The 16,246-nt window shown below is 37.2% G+C and overlaps 2 protein-coding genes across 3 annotated transcripts; one reads left to right on the top strand and one right to left on the bottom strand.

Annotated features, from left to right (window-relative positions):
* Positions 1-2,010: 2,010 nt before the first annotated feature.
* On the top strand, positions 2,011-3,213 carry LOC135679826 (protein BIG GRAIN 1-like). Its single transcript, XM_065193809.1, has one exon. It carries the CDS (start codon positions 2,023-2,025, stop codon positions 3,076-3,078), a length of 1,056 nt encoding a protein of 351 aa, XP_065049881.1. The 5' UTR covers positions 2,011-2,022; the 3' UTR covers positions 3,079-3,213.
* Positions 3,214-5,565: 2,352 nt separating this feature from the next.
* LOC103990859 (chromatin remodeling protein EBS) lies at positions 5,566-15,253 on the bottom strand. 2 transcript variants are annotated; one of them, XM_009410142.3, is made up of 5 exons: positions 14,964-15,253; positions 14,538-14,880; positions 14,372-14,440; positions 9,276-9,414; positions 5,566-5,797 (listed from the first exon to the last, which is right to left on the bottom strand). In XM_009410142.3, the coding sequence occupies exons 1-5, from the start codon at positions 15,034-15,036 to the stop codon at positions 5,771-5,773; spliced, it is 651 nt and encodes a 216-aa protein (XP_009408417.2). In that variant the 5' UTR covers positions 15,037-15,253; the 3' UTR covers positions 5,566-5,770. The 2 variants fall into 2 exon arrangements, with proteins under 2 accessions (XP_009408417.2, XP_018684845.2); XM_018829300.2 differs by having other exon boundaries at positions 15,018-15,253.
* Between the last annotated feature and the right edge of the window lie 993 nt (positions 15,254-16,246).

The raw sequence follows: 16,246 nt of genomic DNA, 5'->3' as shown, positions 1-16,246 counted from the left end.
AATCTAAATAGAAATTGGACATCAAAGAGAAGTTGGCGAAGTCCCTTTATGCCTAAGAAGACCAGACCGCTCGTACTAAGAGGCAATAGTACTAATTAGGCCCATTTGAAGTGTTTTGTAGCTAAATTTGGATCAGAATAGCTTATGGAATCGTCTGAATTGAGTTGGCCTAAGAAAGACGTCCTTTGAGATAGGAATGGAGCTTTTGTCACCCAAATCAAAGATAAAATTCAAATAATTATAATCAGTGAAATTATAATCCTTAAGATCACTATCAATCTAAATTTTAAGCCACTTTAGATATTATCGAAATAAACAAAAGTGTCATAATCTTCTTTCACCAGAGGACTTATCATCATTGTCACTTATTAATATAGCTCAGATTAAATCTTAACATGATGTGTGATTTGGTTTAATAGTATCTCCTCGTCGGTATTGTTAAACTTGAGTCATTTGTCTAAGACATTTATGCTGAACTTAAATTGAATTGAAATATCATATATATATATATATATATATATATATATATATATATATATATATCTCAAATAGATATCTTAAATTCTTATTATATTATTTATGTTTTACATTTGAAGACATCGTTTATATTTATATATTTCATTTGCTTAATAAAAAGTACTATATATCATTAAAAATATGTTCATTAAATTGTCTTTCCATATAGAATCGCATGCATTTAAGTTGACAACAAACCTAATAATTATCCCAAATAAAATTGTTATCGAAAATGATTCTTACATCGCATCCTACAACTTATAGTTAAGAACACCCTTAACTTATACCCTAAAGTTATCTCAATCCGCATTAGTGTCTAATTTTTCCACCTTATATTTTTTAATTACTTGTTTACTCGTGACAAAAAATCGATGGTTGAGTACGTTTCACACGGCTCTTAATAAATTTTTTTATCCATGTTTCTTATGCTATCGTCAAAATGTAAATAAAAATTAGGGAATACAAATAAAAAAAATATTATTCAATGATGTCCTTCATTATTATCTTTATTTTCGTATTATATATTATTTTAATATTTTGACACGTTTCGTTATGCTGTCTTATTGCTCTGATTAGATTTATAGTTAAGAACAGTGTGATCAAATCCACAAGGTAGAGGATTCAATTATCATGAGGAAAAAAACCGAGTGAGAAAGATTGCTCGTCAGAGTGAGGAAGACTATGGGCATGAGGGATAAGACATTCAGTGATAACATGCTTGAAGAGAGCCTTATGAAACTTATGAAGACTATCCTACTTGAAGGGGGACATATGAGGAAGTCCATCGTTGAGTCAGAGTGAGATATACCGTGGGCTTGGGTAGAGGGCCTTTGAGTGAAAAAGACCATGAGCTTGAGGAGAAGGCTTTTGATGACGATATACGATGAAAGAGGAATCTAATCTATAACAGTAGAATATTAATTTGTCTCTATAGTTTCCAAACTCATGTATTTCTTGATATAATAATTGTCATATATTTCTATTTATTCTTATCAAATAAGGGATTTAACATCCCTTAAAATTTTTATTAATGAGATTGGTTAAATTCTCTCTCACCTTATAAATAGAGTTATAGGTTATATCCCAATTTAGAATTAATAAAGTTTATTCTTCCTTCTTTTTATTTAAACCAAATAAAAAAACATATTGCTCAATCATGTCCTTAATCACTTTCTTTACTTTCGTATTATATATCACTTTAATGTTTCGACGCGTTTCTCATGTGCTGTCTCGTACTATAATTACAGTTTGGTCACTCCTCCATTTATATATATCATCATGATAAAGACGTATTACGTCTTTATCATCACCCTCCGGTGAGATGATAGGTGTCCGAAACTGTATGGTTGAGGTATTTTCCTCCGTCCAAGTGACATTATTGCATTGAGATTATAAGTTACACTTTACCGAAGGTGATGGGACCAAATCGAAGCATCTCCTGGACCTATAAAGGATGATTGAGCATAGCTACGTCGAGGAGACACGGGAGAACGAGAAGCGAGAGGGATGATGGAGGGGTGGGAGAGACCTCCGCACCGTCGCAGCCGATCGAAGAACGCGTCGTTCTCCTCTTCTCTCCTTGACGCCATCTACCGCTCCATCGACGACGACGTGGATAACAGCAAAAGCGGAGAGACGAGGGGCGGAGTACCCGACCGCTTCTTTTCCCACAGGAAGCAAGTCGAACCGGTGTCGCACTCCCGAAACGCGAGTAGAGTACCCGTAGTGAGCGAGCTGGCGGTGAGCGGTCCCGGTGTCACCGACTACTACCGCCGCAGCCGTTGTGTCGTCGGCACATTCGCTCCGACTTCCAGCTCCTCCTCCTCCTCCTCGTCCATCACCCCTAGAATCAACGCCACAGGATTGTTCTCATCGTCAGACGGTGAGTCCAACCAGTCGGACCGCATTCCTCGGCCCGATTCCCCTGCCACGAAGAAGAAAGCGAAGCCCAAGTGCAGCAACCTCCGTAGCGGGCTCCGGGGCCTGAGAAAGCCCCGGACGGCGTCGGACGCAGCTGTAGCGACGTCGCCGCGGGCGCGGCTGGTGAGATTTATAATCGCGCTCTTTTCCGCCGCCGGGAGCTCCAGGAAGCCCAAGATCGCCGTCCCCTCCGCCGCGGCGGCCAAAGATGGGGCCCGAACGGAGGAGTCGACGACGACATCCACCTCGGCTTCGAGCTGCAAGGGTACGTGCCTGAGCAAGGCGTCGGAAGCGTCACGGCGGCAGGCTGCGGGAGCGGAGAAGGGGAAGAGGTCGGTGCGGTTCTATCCGGTGAACGTCATCGTCGACGGGGACTACTCGCGGCCCTGCGGCCACAAGCGCCTCCAGGACGGTGCCGCCAATGCAGCGGCGAGGGTGAAGGAGCTGCTAAGGCCGGGAGGGGAGGAGGAGGAGGACGACGACGGGGGGAGCGAGTCAAGCTCGGATCTGTTCGAGCTGGAGAATCTAACGGAGGTGATGGGGGAAGGGAGAGTGGGAGGAAGGTGCAGGGATGAGCTCCCCTTGTACGAGACCACCAACCTTAACAAAAATCGGGCCATAGCACGAGGTTTGATCCTTTAGGAAAAAGATGCATCAGAAATAAAACTCCAAGCAATCAAAGAGAACAAAATAATATTATATGTTTGTAACTCTTTTCTAATGATAATTATAAATAGGAAAATCAAATAAAAAAAGCTTATTGCTTTTGTTTGAACATATGTTGATCGATAGAAGGAATAGTGGAGTTGTTCTTATGTTTGAGCTTTCGGCAGGGGCAGATGCATATGATATGTTCCAAAGAAGACGGTCCAAAGTAAATGATTGGGAAGAGCCATATGTTTGTGCCTTCTCCTCCTGTCACATTGGACTTCAATGGAGCCACCACAGGTGCTATCTTGAAGATTGATATGGAAGATTGAAGGTACTGTTCTTAGCAGAGGAGGATCATTGAATCCAGAGTGCATGATGCCTCATCAGGGAGGTTTTTGTGTGTGTGTGTGTGTGGATTTGAACCCTACCAAGTGTTAGATAACCATGATATGACTGCAACACTAGTGATTGATATAGTCACAATAAAATTAACAAAGATACATATGCTAATCAAACTCACTATTAGTCCACACGTACTCCACAAGCTCTAGCAATTCTCCATTTGCATCGATGGCTCGAGAGACCTTCTAACAACACAAAAGAAGATGAATTCCGTGTTCCACGAATTGTAAATATGATGTGGCCAAAGCTTCTTGTTATGATAATATAATACTCTACCCGCAAAGACGAACAACATGTATCGAACGAATCGGACGTCGATTGGGTCATTCCGACTATGCTCTCTCTTTCTCCTCTCCAAAGTTCAATCCACCAGCACGAAGAGAGGGAAGAGAGTCGGTAGTGTCGCCTAACGGGATGGACCAGGAATCCACCACTATGATTCTTCTCGTCACGTCCTCGTCTTCCGATGCACAAATGTAAGGCTCTTCCTCCACTCCTTCCAAGGCGGGGTTTAGGAAAGGTAGAAGAAGAACGCTTCTCTACACATGGAAAGGTTCTTTCTTTTCTCATATCATATGCGTACGGTTGGTGAGTGCATGATTGCATGGTTTCAGTTGGTGGTATGTATGTATATATATAAATGTACACAATGGTTAGGAAGTGGCTTAAGACAACCAACCCACTAAGCAAGGGGGGGGGGGGGGGGTTGACGCCCTCTCTATCTTCTCCCTGATCATCTCATATCATTGCTTGTATGATTCCAGCTGCCCCACCCCATGCAGTGGAGGAATCCTTTTTGTTCTATATAACTCTACTTGCCATGTATTCTTCATAGCTTTGATTAGGACGGACGACAGTGTATCTATCACCTTTCGTCACCTAACCCACTTGAGCCGAAATAGGATGTCCAATAGTTAGGATTCTGATGGTATGCTAATTAGGTGGTGGGAAAGGTTCAAGTCCCTGCATAATTACATGGATTTGGACGTAAATATGACGAAAATTACCATTTTTAGGTTAATTGAGTCTACCTGATCTGAATCGTTTGTGAACGATTAATTCATGGATATATATATAATATGTTAATTTTTCTTGTTTCATCATGTTGCAGATTCAAATTTTGAGATCTCCAGAATGTAATATTTGATCATTGAAGACCAATTTTTACATCCATTTCTATCCATCTTTTGGATCTATCATGGCAGCAAAAAAAAAAAAAAAAAAGGGATTTATATTTTCTTGAAATTTCATGAGCAAAAAGAAACATTGGTCTTAACATACCAAGAACGCATAATTTGAGTCTTGAGACATTACTAGAACAGTCCACCTCACAATGTGGTGACAATCGGGCATATATTATTTTCTCGAGTTCTCCGAGTAGGGGACTCCGAATCCGACCACCCACCAAATGTGGATGATTGAGGAACAACAACTCACGTTGCTGTGACAGCAATTGCTACTCCAGCTAGCATTTAGGCAGGCCAGCGATTTGGAGATTCCCCAAACTCATCGTGCATGCATGCATGCAGTAAGGGAGCATAAGAACAAGCCACGTCGGCCGCCTTCTGGGCGCATGAACATGACATGGCTAACGCTGACGCATACTGCGTCCTGTTTTGGTACGGAGGCCAAAATCCATTCCCTCCCTCCAACTAAATGTCACAATTGCACTCAGTAATCATTGTGAATGTATTATTAATAAGCATGCCTTCATTTCATACATCTACTTTTTAACACATTGTATGCACGACATATTGGTATAGTGAAAAATACTCCCTCTTAACACACTGTAAACTAATCCATTTATCACCATCTGTAAGCTAAGCACGCAGCACGATCACAGTTATACATGTCACTGTAAACGAACATTCATCTTACAGAGATTGGAGGTAACGAAAGCATCAAATTTTGTCACTCAATTCAACAAGAGCATCGGTCGCAGCAAGTCAGATTTCCAGTAGGTACAGCTGCAAGAACTTTACTGGCATTTCAACCGTATCTTAGTATTAATGGTTGGCCTTGAATGAATCATATAATTCATGCCATGTTCTCTTAATTAAGTTAGGTAAAACATAGTAGATCCAATCAAAAAGGGGGAGAACACTCGAATTTAATTTCTTAGTACAAATATTACCACCTTGAACTACATATGTTCAAAAACATGACATGGTCTTTTAAGCAGTCCATTTACCTGCACTGTACAATTTCATGGCACCCACAAAACGACAGTTATCCTTTCATAAAATGAATACATCCTCAGCCAAATCTACATGATTACCAGTTACCTCTTCCGCCTCTTCGGTTCAGCCTGCAACAAGTAAATCATAAAAGTAACTCAAGGATCGAATAAAATTTTTGACATAAAATAAATAATATTATTTGCAACCATAAAAACTGTTTTTATGATACAGAGTTATTTATTTATTTTGCAATAAATATGTCACACCTAATCTTCAATATGTTTCCAATTGGCTTCTATAAAGTTGAAAATTTTAAGAAATATTAAGCTACAAGGATTTTTTGGCATTTAATAATTTTATTTTCTCATTGTTTTATAATTTTGCCAATCTGATTCAAACAAATACTGTTGATTGCCTCTAGCTGATCCTCATATCAGATGCAAAACTTGTGAACTATGGACTGAAAATTATTTACTGAAATGTACAATTATATGAACCTTTATATGACTATTAAATCTTGATCAATTAAATAACTTTGATTTTTTAAATAGTGAACATAGCAGAAAGACATTTATTGTATGAGTTATGCCTGTCACCATGGGTTCTAATATACTAGCTCACTAGTGCCCATCCTTGCATCAAAAGTGAGCTTTAGTTCACGCGACCAGATATTAGATGATATCTACCTCAAAGAATGGATATCTAACTGTCAGTCGAACTGGCTACAACTATGGGCAGAGACTAGTAAGTTCTGGAGGTATGATTTCTATGTTCAACTCATTCTAACTTAAGCACGAAAAAGGCTCTGCCACAGAAAACCCTAAAACCCTCCAGCACTCATTCTAACTTAAGCATGAAAAAGGCTCTGCCACAGAAAACCCTAAAACCCTCCAGCATAGGCTCATAAAACTGGGTCAGAGGCCATGACGAGCCGAGCTACAGGGTTGGAATTTCTGTCATTGCTCACATAACAACTTTAATAATGTGTGAAACAAAGGTTATAAACACAAGTATCTTCATCAATATCTTTATGAACCAAAACATTTTGACCCATGTGGTATGATATGCCTTAGTACAACAATAAAAATACTAAAAAAAATTTAATATGTTGGTATCAATGGGTACAATCAGTTTTTCATAACATCTGAAACAATGCACTACATAATCTCAACTCAAAGCTATCAATATGCTCACTAACTGCAAACGAAAATCATGGTACCAAGATTATAATGGGAAGTCGTAAAACACATGATGGGAATGAGACGGATCATCTAGGTGTCTTTTTAGACTTTATGGCTTTGAAAAATATTTCTCCAATTTATATCTCCCCTTTGACTAGCACCAAGATCCAACTATTAAATCCTACAAACTTTTGTCATACAGGTTGCATGTTATAGGCATTATGGTGAAGAGTACAGTTCCGTATAATTTGTTTAACGTTATAGGCATTACAATAAAGAAACATGCAGCATCGAAATCAATTCAACCATATGAACAAGTGGGAAGACGTAGGGGGCAAACTATGTATATGTAGAATCTATAAATGATCAACTTGCTGCTTTATTTATTTGATCAGGTTACCGACCATTTCTATGCCAAAAACAAAAGAAACATCGTCTTCAAGGTAAGTTCTCTTAACTGTTATAGGAATTCTTGAAACGATTTCATATCAGCCATTATCTCGAGTTCACAACAACGCTTCAACAATTTGATCATCCTCGATTTCAGTATCAGGTTACTAACACAGACTTTAAATTAAGTTTCTCATATATCAACATATTTCTGAGCAAATTTTGAAGCTTCTGCAGGCCTAAAAATGTCAGATGAAACAAATTCAAAGCAAATGGCATATGTCCGGATTTTTAAGAAAACTTGAATCAGCTTCAGTTACTCACATTGCTAAGCACATGTGATTCAGTTTCAACCAACTTAGAAGAACACTAACTAGTTTCAGAAAATATAAAAATTTGAAGGTTGCAAAGACTTCTGTTATCTTTGTGAGCTTAATTTAAACAAGCTATAAAGTAAAGAACACATGGAAAATCTTATCAAAATTTGAACTAAAATGTCCAAGCTTTAAATTTGATCAGAAATGGAAAGGTATAACAGTAACATGTTTAAGGGAATCATTAAATTTAAATTGTTTTGTGCACTGAATTTCCTCCATTACACAATCTTAATCAAAGTTTGTAAAATAAAGTCATATTGCATGCAAACTAAGCAATATTACCCAAGAATCGTAATTTTGTACTGTACCAGAGTTTCGAGTATAGCTCAGTACGGTACAACACAAAGTATCGAGCGGTACATCAGGGTGTACCGCTTGGTGTGTGTGTGTGTGTATATATATATATATATATATATATATATATATATATATATATATATATATATATATATATATATATATATATATATATATATATATATGTTTAAAAAAAGGCAACATCGCCTCCTTTTTTTGCTTGCGTGGGGAGAAAAAACTGAGGTTTCCTTCTCCTCGCGCAAAAAAGGGCGATGGGTGACATCGCCGAGGCCTCATTGCCTAAGACGAGGAGGCAATATCTCATCTACGACGTCCGGCGAGGGAGGACAGCGACGGATTGGGATCGTCGGGGGAGAGCAACGCCAGATCTCTAGGTTCTCCCTCTTCTTTCTTCTCCCTCGGCTAATACCACCCAGTAGCGGGCGACAAAGGTCGAAATCAATCGTCATCGACTGATTTAGGGTGGTAACGGGATGAAAGCAACCCCAATCGACGGTACCGCTCGGTAGCAGGCAGTCTGCATACCAGTTTGCTGGCGGATTGATACGTACCGCCTGATACGGGCAGTATTATTCAGAATTAAAATCCTTGATATTACCAATGTGATTCTCAGTTATTACTTCATTTCTAAAATGGTTCATGAATGAAACCCTTAAAAATTAAGCTTCAGTCTTATCCTTGAGTGATTTGATGCAGATGTACAAACTCAGTAGTGACAAGTAGTACCGGTAACTTATTTTATCTTTTGTAGCTACATTAACTATTATTTTATTTTTAAAAATAATCAGAATCCATGTCATGTGCAGACAAATATTCACTAAAATAGCACTACTAGAACTCAAATTGTCCCTAAATTTGTTTTTCTGGCTTTTGACTTTTTAAACTTTGATCTCATTAACCTTACTATATAAACTGTGTAGGTGGTACAGTCCAAATCATAGGAATTACAAAACTGAAAATAACAGTTATACAATTATGTCTACTTTTGTTGTCATTTCATAAGATGAAAATTTAAGGACATAACAAAAACTTTAAATGTTGTACCAATAAACTAGTGCTGGAAAAGAAATTTCTAACTATCACATTTATGGTAATAAAAATGTCATATATATAGAAATTTTCCAAGTTAGAACTAAACACATCCACAGTCTAATGCATATTCTACCATGAGGACATGTTCATGTTAGCTTGGTACTTGACTTCTAAACTACCTCAAAATCAGGAGTCAACATTTGCATAATAATCAATTTATGCAGAAAAAACCTTGTGCACATATTTAGTATATCAAACAAGTACACATCAATCAAGAACTACGAGAAAATATGTAATGTTGACATCACCTTGGGCTCGTTAATTGGCGAAGCTGGAAAACCATTCATAGATCTTTTAGCATCATTCTCAGAATCACAATCTGAGCACAGAAAGTGTTCTAATTTTTTAGCCTGTTCAATTGTCATGCCCATACAAGATGGATGGAACCTGTTCACATAATCATATCTAAAGTCTCACTCAAACAAATGAACTAATTTAATTTTAGTAAAAAAGGAAAGCAATATGAGTAATGGCAGCTAAAGTTTTAGAATGCAAAGAAGCAAAAAGATACAATTCCCACTTACTGTTATAATGACTTCATCCTAAGCACTGAAATGATATGCAACCACATGATAAAATATGAAGTTTGTAACTTATACATGCATCACATTACTCGTTAGATGATGTGTTTAGTAGTACATACAATGAAAAAAAAAACACATCTTGTGATGCAAGGATTAAAATATCATACTGTATCGGAGTTTTAAGATTCGCTCGATACGGTATGATATTGTATACCGAGCGATATATTGTGATATACCGCTCTGTCACGGACAAATTGTATACAGGATGTTCGATGTAATGCTTATGTATGTCTGTGTCTTTTGGTTTATTCATGTTTTGCACAGCATGTAGAGGGATGGTTGAAGACTTAACAACCTCATTTTAGTTGGGTTTGGTGGTTGTTTTCGGCTTGTAAATAAAGGTTGTGTCATGTTGACACTTGTGAGAGATTTCGAACTGTAGAAGACCATTTTGGACCCTTTGTTGTGCAACCGTTCAGAGCTTGTGAAGTCTGTTTGTAATTTGCATTGGCTATAAAGTGTTTACTGAAATGATTGCTTGTGGATCCCGAGTGAGATACTTTCTCTAACTCGTTTTCTCTTTTGTATGTCCTAAGGGACTATAGGAGGTTTCGGGGAGACTGACATTTGTGAACGGACACGCAAGGGTGCCGCACGACATAAGCAAAACCAGCTAAGTGCGTGACAGCTTGGTATATATATATATATATATATATATAACAAAATGCATAAAAAAAACTCATGATTGTCAAACGTCAAAGAAAAGCACTATAACAAATACCGTCGGACATAAGAACATCATATACGTGACTGATATAATATGGGACAGATCAGCTTCAGATCAATGTTTGCAGAACTTTCACTTAGCACATAACCCATTTAGATGATACAATTCAAGTTCTGAATCTGCAAATCAAGTGTGTATCTTCCAGACGATGATGAGCAGCTTATCACATTGGCATTTTGTAAAACAATGTACAAAATTTCTGCCCCAGAGACATCCCAGTATTTTAAATAAAAGTCTATTCTTTGTGATGGCACCAAGCAAAAGAACATGGAAATTTTAATAAAACTATTCAGAGACCACACTTAGATAGAATCAAAGAGTTAAATCGTGGACACAGGCTTGCATTGGTTCAAGAATGACACTATCAAAACAACTCGACATAATATGATTGACTGCATGCAAGTATTTGATCAGCCCAGCACATCACCATTTATCATATTTGAATCCATGACAGAATAAAAATACCAGCATCTAAAAGAGCAAAATTGTATGCAAGCATCACAATAAATGCACCAATATTTTGATCCAAGGACTGCCATACCACCCGAAATGGTACGAAACAAGTACCAGTTGAGGTGTGGACAGCCCCTGGTTCAGACGGTCCAATCCAACTCATATTAAAAAAATAATAATAAAAGGCTAAAACAGTTTTTAGGTCTCACAAACACAAGCCCTCTTCTCACAACGCTGCTGCTGCCGCCGCTACTGTTCACCGGCATCTATCTCCCTGGTACACTCCCTCCTCTTCTATTCCTCCTCTTTCTTCCTTCTTCCTTCACCACCTCCCCTCCTTACTTCCTCTTCCTCCATTTTCTTCCTCCTCCGCCTTCACTTCTTCCTTCCTCCTCCATTATGATGTCTTCAAAACAGTGATACATACCGGTGCCCCATGAGTCGATACACTGGTATCAACAGGTACATATTGGTCAAACTAGATCACAGAAATGGATCCAGTATCTGAAACTGCAGTCGTTGCTTTGATCAGCAAACAAACTTGGTTATATCACTCATAGAATCAAATTTTGGTTGCATCAATCACTGAGGACCAGTAAATATGAATATGACCAATGACCAGTCATATAGTAAATACTTCATTTTTTGTGAACCTAGACAGTGTGGTCAATATGCCAGTATCATATTTGTCCAACTGATTACTGAAACTGATACTGGATCAAGATTTAAATCCTTTGCACCACTAGACAAACCTTTATTAGAACAAAGAAAGTTCCAAATTAATCATCCATTCTAACGCACAGTAATTCTGTTCATTAAGTATATTCATAACGACCACAATCAGAAACAAGAATCAATCATAATGATGGATAATTTGTATGATACTTCCAGCTCTCAACATGAGTCAACTAATGTGCACATCCCAACACATGGTCTCTCAAAATAAGATTTAAAAGATGTGCAAGCAGACAATGAGAAGACAAGATATTGCAAACTATAAAAGGAAAAAAAAAACCTTATTGGTAAAGAAATAGTAGAAGAAAACTAAAAAAAATCAAGTCCCTATAATGTCATATTCACAAAATAGGAAGGCAAAAGGTTTACAAAGTTCTTCTGCAAGTATAATGGTGGAACACCTTAAGTGACACATCTCACTGACATATAAAGGCAATTGTTAAAAATAAGAAAAATAAATCAGGAAACCTTTTGTATTGACAGTAATATATATTGAGATTGGCAAGGATGATATGCGCAGGATTGACAGGATCGACTGGATCAGTTAGAGACAAAACTGAAATATTACATCTTAAATTTTTCTGGGATCCATAGATTGAAATCAAGGTCAATGTTAAGGCAAGTAAGCTTGGTAGGCTGTGGCAAAAACTTAAAATTTATGTAAACCATCTCTTTTCTAAAAATGAGGACACATAAAGACACTATTGTGTGCTTTAAGATGCTGCTGACTGAATTGTTTATGCCAAAACTTCTAAAGAAATGGTCGAAAGATTTATCAACTAAGAGACATGCCACCAAACAAATGGGTCAGCAACTTGTTGTTCCTTGCCTGGCTTACAGCGAAATATTACACTGAAATCTAGGTTGAGCTCACGGCATACTCTAAAACACCATCATGTGCATGTAGCTTAATTATGGAGATGCAAGATGATTGTGTAGGAAGAAGAGAACAATTTTGTGTCGGTGATTCAATATTCTACAAATGATCCTAATTCCACAGAGCATGATGGTATATCATGTTACTAAAAATGATAAATCAAGAAAACTAACATGTCTTTACAATAGCTAAAAATGCTAATTTTGACTGGTTATCTCAGGTGTCAGAACATTGAACCATTTGCACAAAAAAACAACAAGGGAAAGAAGCATTAGCACCAAGAGAAGTAAAAGCAAAATAGGAAGGGAAAGCAAGAAAGAGATGAGGAAAGAACGCAAAAAAGAGAAAACAAACTACTAAGTTTTAACTCCTTGTATGCTAACTCAATTATCTATCTCATTTCCCTTTTGATCGAAGGAAGACATTCTCCTTTATCAGTTGGTCTCTTGTCCTTTATTAAAAATTGGCTTGCTTTAACCAAAAAAAGTTCTAATGTGATTTTTTGTATCATATAAATCTAAAGGATAGTAGCGAATACAGAGATCATAAGAAACAAGTAGGTTGCATGTTCTAATAACCATTTTTTTAAAGAGAAGCAAGACACATGCCTAAGGCACGCCTAGCCTCATCCGAAGAAAAGCTGAAAACTAAGCCTCATGAATGAACTTAGCTTTGAGAACTTTATGTAAAAGGTTCAACATGAAAGCGGCACAATATGACACACATCAAATTAGGGAAATCAAATACACTCTTCTTTGATTATTTCTGACTAATTTCAAGTAGCCCATGCCGCCATGCAAACAATCTTTAAATTCAATAGGGTTTTCACATTGTTTTAGCTGGACTAGCGATACTAAAACATAAATGCAATAAGAAATAATGACATCTGAACCAAAATATTATATGAATAATGACATATTTTTTAATCTACCAGGGACCTAAAACTTATATATATATATATATATATATATATATATATATATATATATATATATATATATAATTAAATTATTGCATTGCATGAGGCATGAAAGGACTAATCTATCAAGAACACATCAGAAGTGGTAGTTTAACCACAAAATGAAGATACAAGGCTGAAAGTAAAATCTCAAATTTTTGCAATAATAAAATACACAGAAGCAATCGAATATAGATATTATGAAAAGGATTCGTTATTATATGAATGAATATCTTTTGGATCATCTCAGCCAAAAGATACTATTACCCAAGCATATAAGATTTAAATGCTACACCCCATCAAATATTATAGCACACACAATTCTGTTCTATACCAGACTTAACACACTAACGATGATCTTAGTACTTTGATAAAATACAAATACAATTAGAAGATATTGTTGGGAGAAATAGCCTGAAAGTTTAAGTTAATCCATTAGCTAGAAAAAAATAATGCAATTCTTCCTACATGAAAAAGAGAAGACAAGGCACCAATTGTAAATTTGAAGTACATGCCACTACTAAATGTTGGTAGTGAGTAGTAATTCTCTAGTTTAATAAAATTATATATACAACTATTAATGAGTGAGATAATTACCGGAGATGAAGAACGAAATACTACTCAGGCAATCAAGCAAGGCAGTTCATTGTCTAAGCAATGTGCATAAATTTTGCTTGGTGCATTCATTCCAGTACTTCTCCCAAACATCAAGAATCTGCTTATAGAAATCAAAGAAGCAGCACAATACACAGAACTAGCTAAAAGAATTTCACATATGAAAGGCCAACTGGAGAACTAATAACAACAAGTTAGTCATAGTACTTCTTCACAAAAACAAAGGAATAAAAAACAGAAAAGGCATGTTGATATCTTAGCTGTAGCTGGCATATTTAATGTTTCATAACTGAATAAACCAAGGAGTCAGAATACAAAGTCCATCTAATCTCACTGCAATTAGGGAAGCAATAAGGAGCAGCATAGGATGAAAGAGCAACTACAAGTTTGCTTACCAGTCCTTGCATCCCTCACACTGGACCATGAGATCATCAGGGTTGTAAGGCATCTCACACTTGCAGTACCTGAAATGCAAGATGACACTCGCTTAATGGACATACAATTACAACAAAGATAAGATCAAGATTATGAAGAAAGAGAACCAAAGCAGGCAAAGCCTACACGGCAACACGATCGGGAGTGAAGGCTCCGGTGGCCGCCTTGTACTCGAAGCGGCAAAAGTAGTCCTCGGCGCCGACATTCTCCAGCTTGGTGTAGTTCTTGAAGGAGTGGACGATGCACTTGCCCTCGATGGTGTGCGCGCTCTGCATATCGTAGTGATCGGAGAGGAACAGCTCCTTGGCGCCATGGAACTGTCGGCGGCCACCGATCGACTCCTCGGGGCGGTAGTACCACCGCACCCGCACCCGGACGTTGTTGCGGTGGTCCGCCTCGATCTTCTCCACCCGCGCCACGTACGGGGGCTTCTCCGACTCCGCCGGCCGCATCAGCACGCAGTCGCCCACTACGCCCCCCGACATTATAAAAAGCCAAAACAGAGAAATGGATCGAACAAGGCCGCGATTAGCACACAAATCTGGAGAATACCTTTGACGACCTTGTTGGTGCCTTTGATGGTGTAGGAATCGAGGTCCTTCTTACCGGGCTTGGTCTTGGCCATCAGCTGAAACCTCTTGTGTGATATCAAATCGAACAACTTCCTGTCTCCTGCGTTGATGATGGGGAAGGATAGCTTTTGGATCTCCTACTTTGGTGGTGGGTGTAGAGAGAGAAGATGGGAAGGATGGGGCAATGGAAACCCTAAAGTGACGAGGGAGGAGAGAGAGAATAGTGTGCGGTTTCGCCCAGACAAACTGAAGTTGGCCTCCGTGATAGTATCTGGTCTGGTAATTATATATATATATATATATATATATATATATATATATATATATATATATATATATATATATGTATATATATATATATATATATATATATATACATATATATATATATATTAGAGATTACAATCTATATTTACAATTTCATATTAGTAATTTTTAATATTATTAACTATATATATCATCAATTAAGAACTTAATTCTAATAAAATCTTCTTACTCCTCATCTATATTTTTTTTTTCTCTTTTCTTTCTCTGAATGAGATGACATAAAATAATAAAAAATAATAATATGAAATAATATGAAGATCGAAGAGGAGGTAGAGAAAGTCAACGACAGCAGCATGTGGGGCGGAAAAAATAAAAGAGAAAAATAAAATAAAATTAGAATGATTATAAATAATAAAATATTATTTTATTAATTTATTAAAAAATTATGAATAATGAGAAAGTTTTGTATAATAAGAAAGAGATTCTAATAGTAATTTCCTTTAGTTTTTCTCAAATAATACTTTAAATTCATAAAATAGCGAAGTTATTCCTTCTCGAGAGTTGTTCACTTTTGTTGTCGTCGGAAGAAAAGAGAGAGAAGAGAAAGGTACCCACCTTTGCGGTCACTCGTCATTCATAAGAGACGAATGAGGTGCGAAGGGAAGGAAAAGATTATATTGAATACGCACTCTAGATAGAATAATCATAATTTTTCAAATCTAAAATTACCTCCTCAACTTAGAAAAAGAAATAATAGTGATGCTATTTATTATAGATTCTATTTCTAGCAAGATTACATGACATTGTAGCGTATATGACAACTCCTTGCATTATCCCTACTCAACCATTCATATCTCTTCTAAGCCCAAAGTGTTATCTCCAACCTCCATATTGTTTTTTCTTTTAATGCTTTGGGCTTATAAGTGTATATTTCACTCATGAAATAACATCTGGTAAGCTCTTGATGATGACTTGCATACCAGAGTTACATCTTCA

This window comes from Musa acuminata, chromosome BXJ1-7 (assembly GCF_036884655.1).
Source record: "Musa acuminata AAA Group cultivar baxijiao chromosome BXJ1-7, Cavendish_Baxijiao_AAA, whole genome shotgun sequence".
NCBI lineage: Eukaryota > Viridiplantae > Streptophyta > Magnoliopsida > Zingiberales > Musaceae > Musa > Musa acuminata.
Note: the sequence above shows the minus strand (reverse complement) of the source record. Positions and strands in the feature narration are given on the sequence as shown.

Coding starts and splice junctions, on each gene's coding strand:
- LOC135679826 (XM_065193809.1), top strand. CDS start 2,023: ATGATGGAGGGGTGGGAGAGACCTCCGCACCGTCGCAGCCGATCGAAG.
- LOC103990859 (XM_009410142.3), bottom strand. CDS start 15,036: ATGGCCAAGACCAAGCCCGGTAAGAAGGACCTCGATTCCTACACCATC. Junction 14,881..14,963: donor CACCAACAAGGTCGTCAAAG/GTATTCTCCAGA, acceptor CGGGGGGCGTAG/TGGGCGACTGCGTGCTGATG. Junction 14,441..14,537: donor ACTCCCGATCGTGTTGCCGT/GTAGGCTTTGCC, acceptor CTTGCATTTCAG/GTACTGCAAGTGTGAGATGC.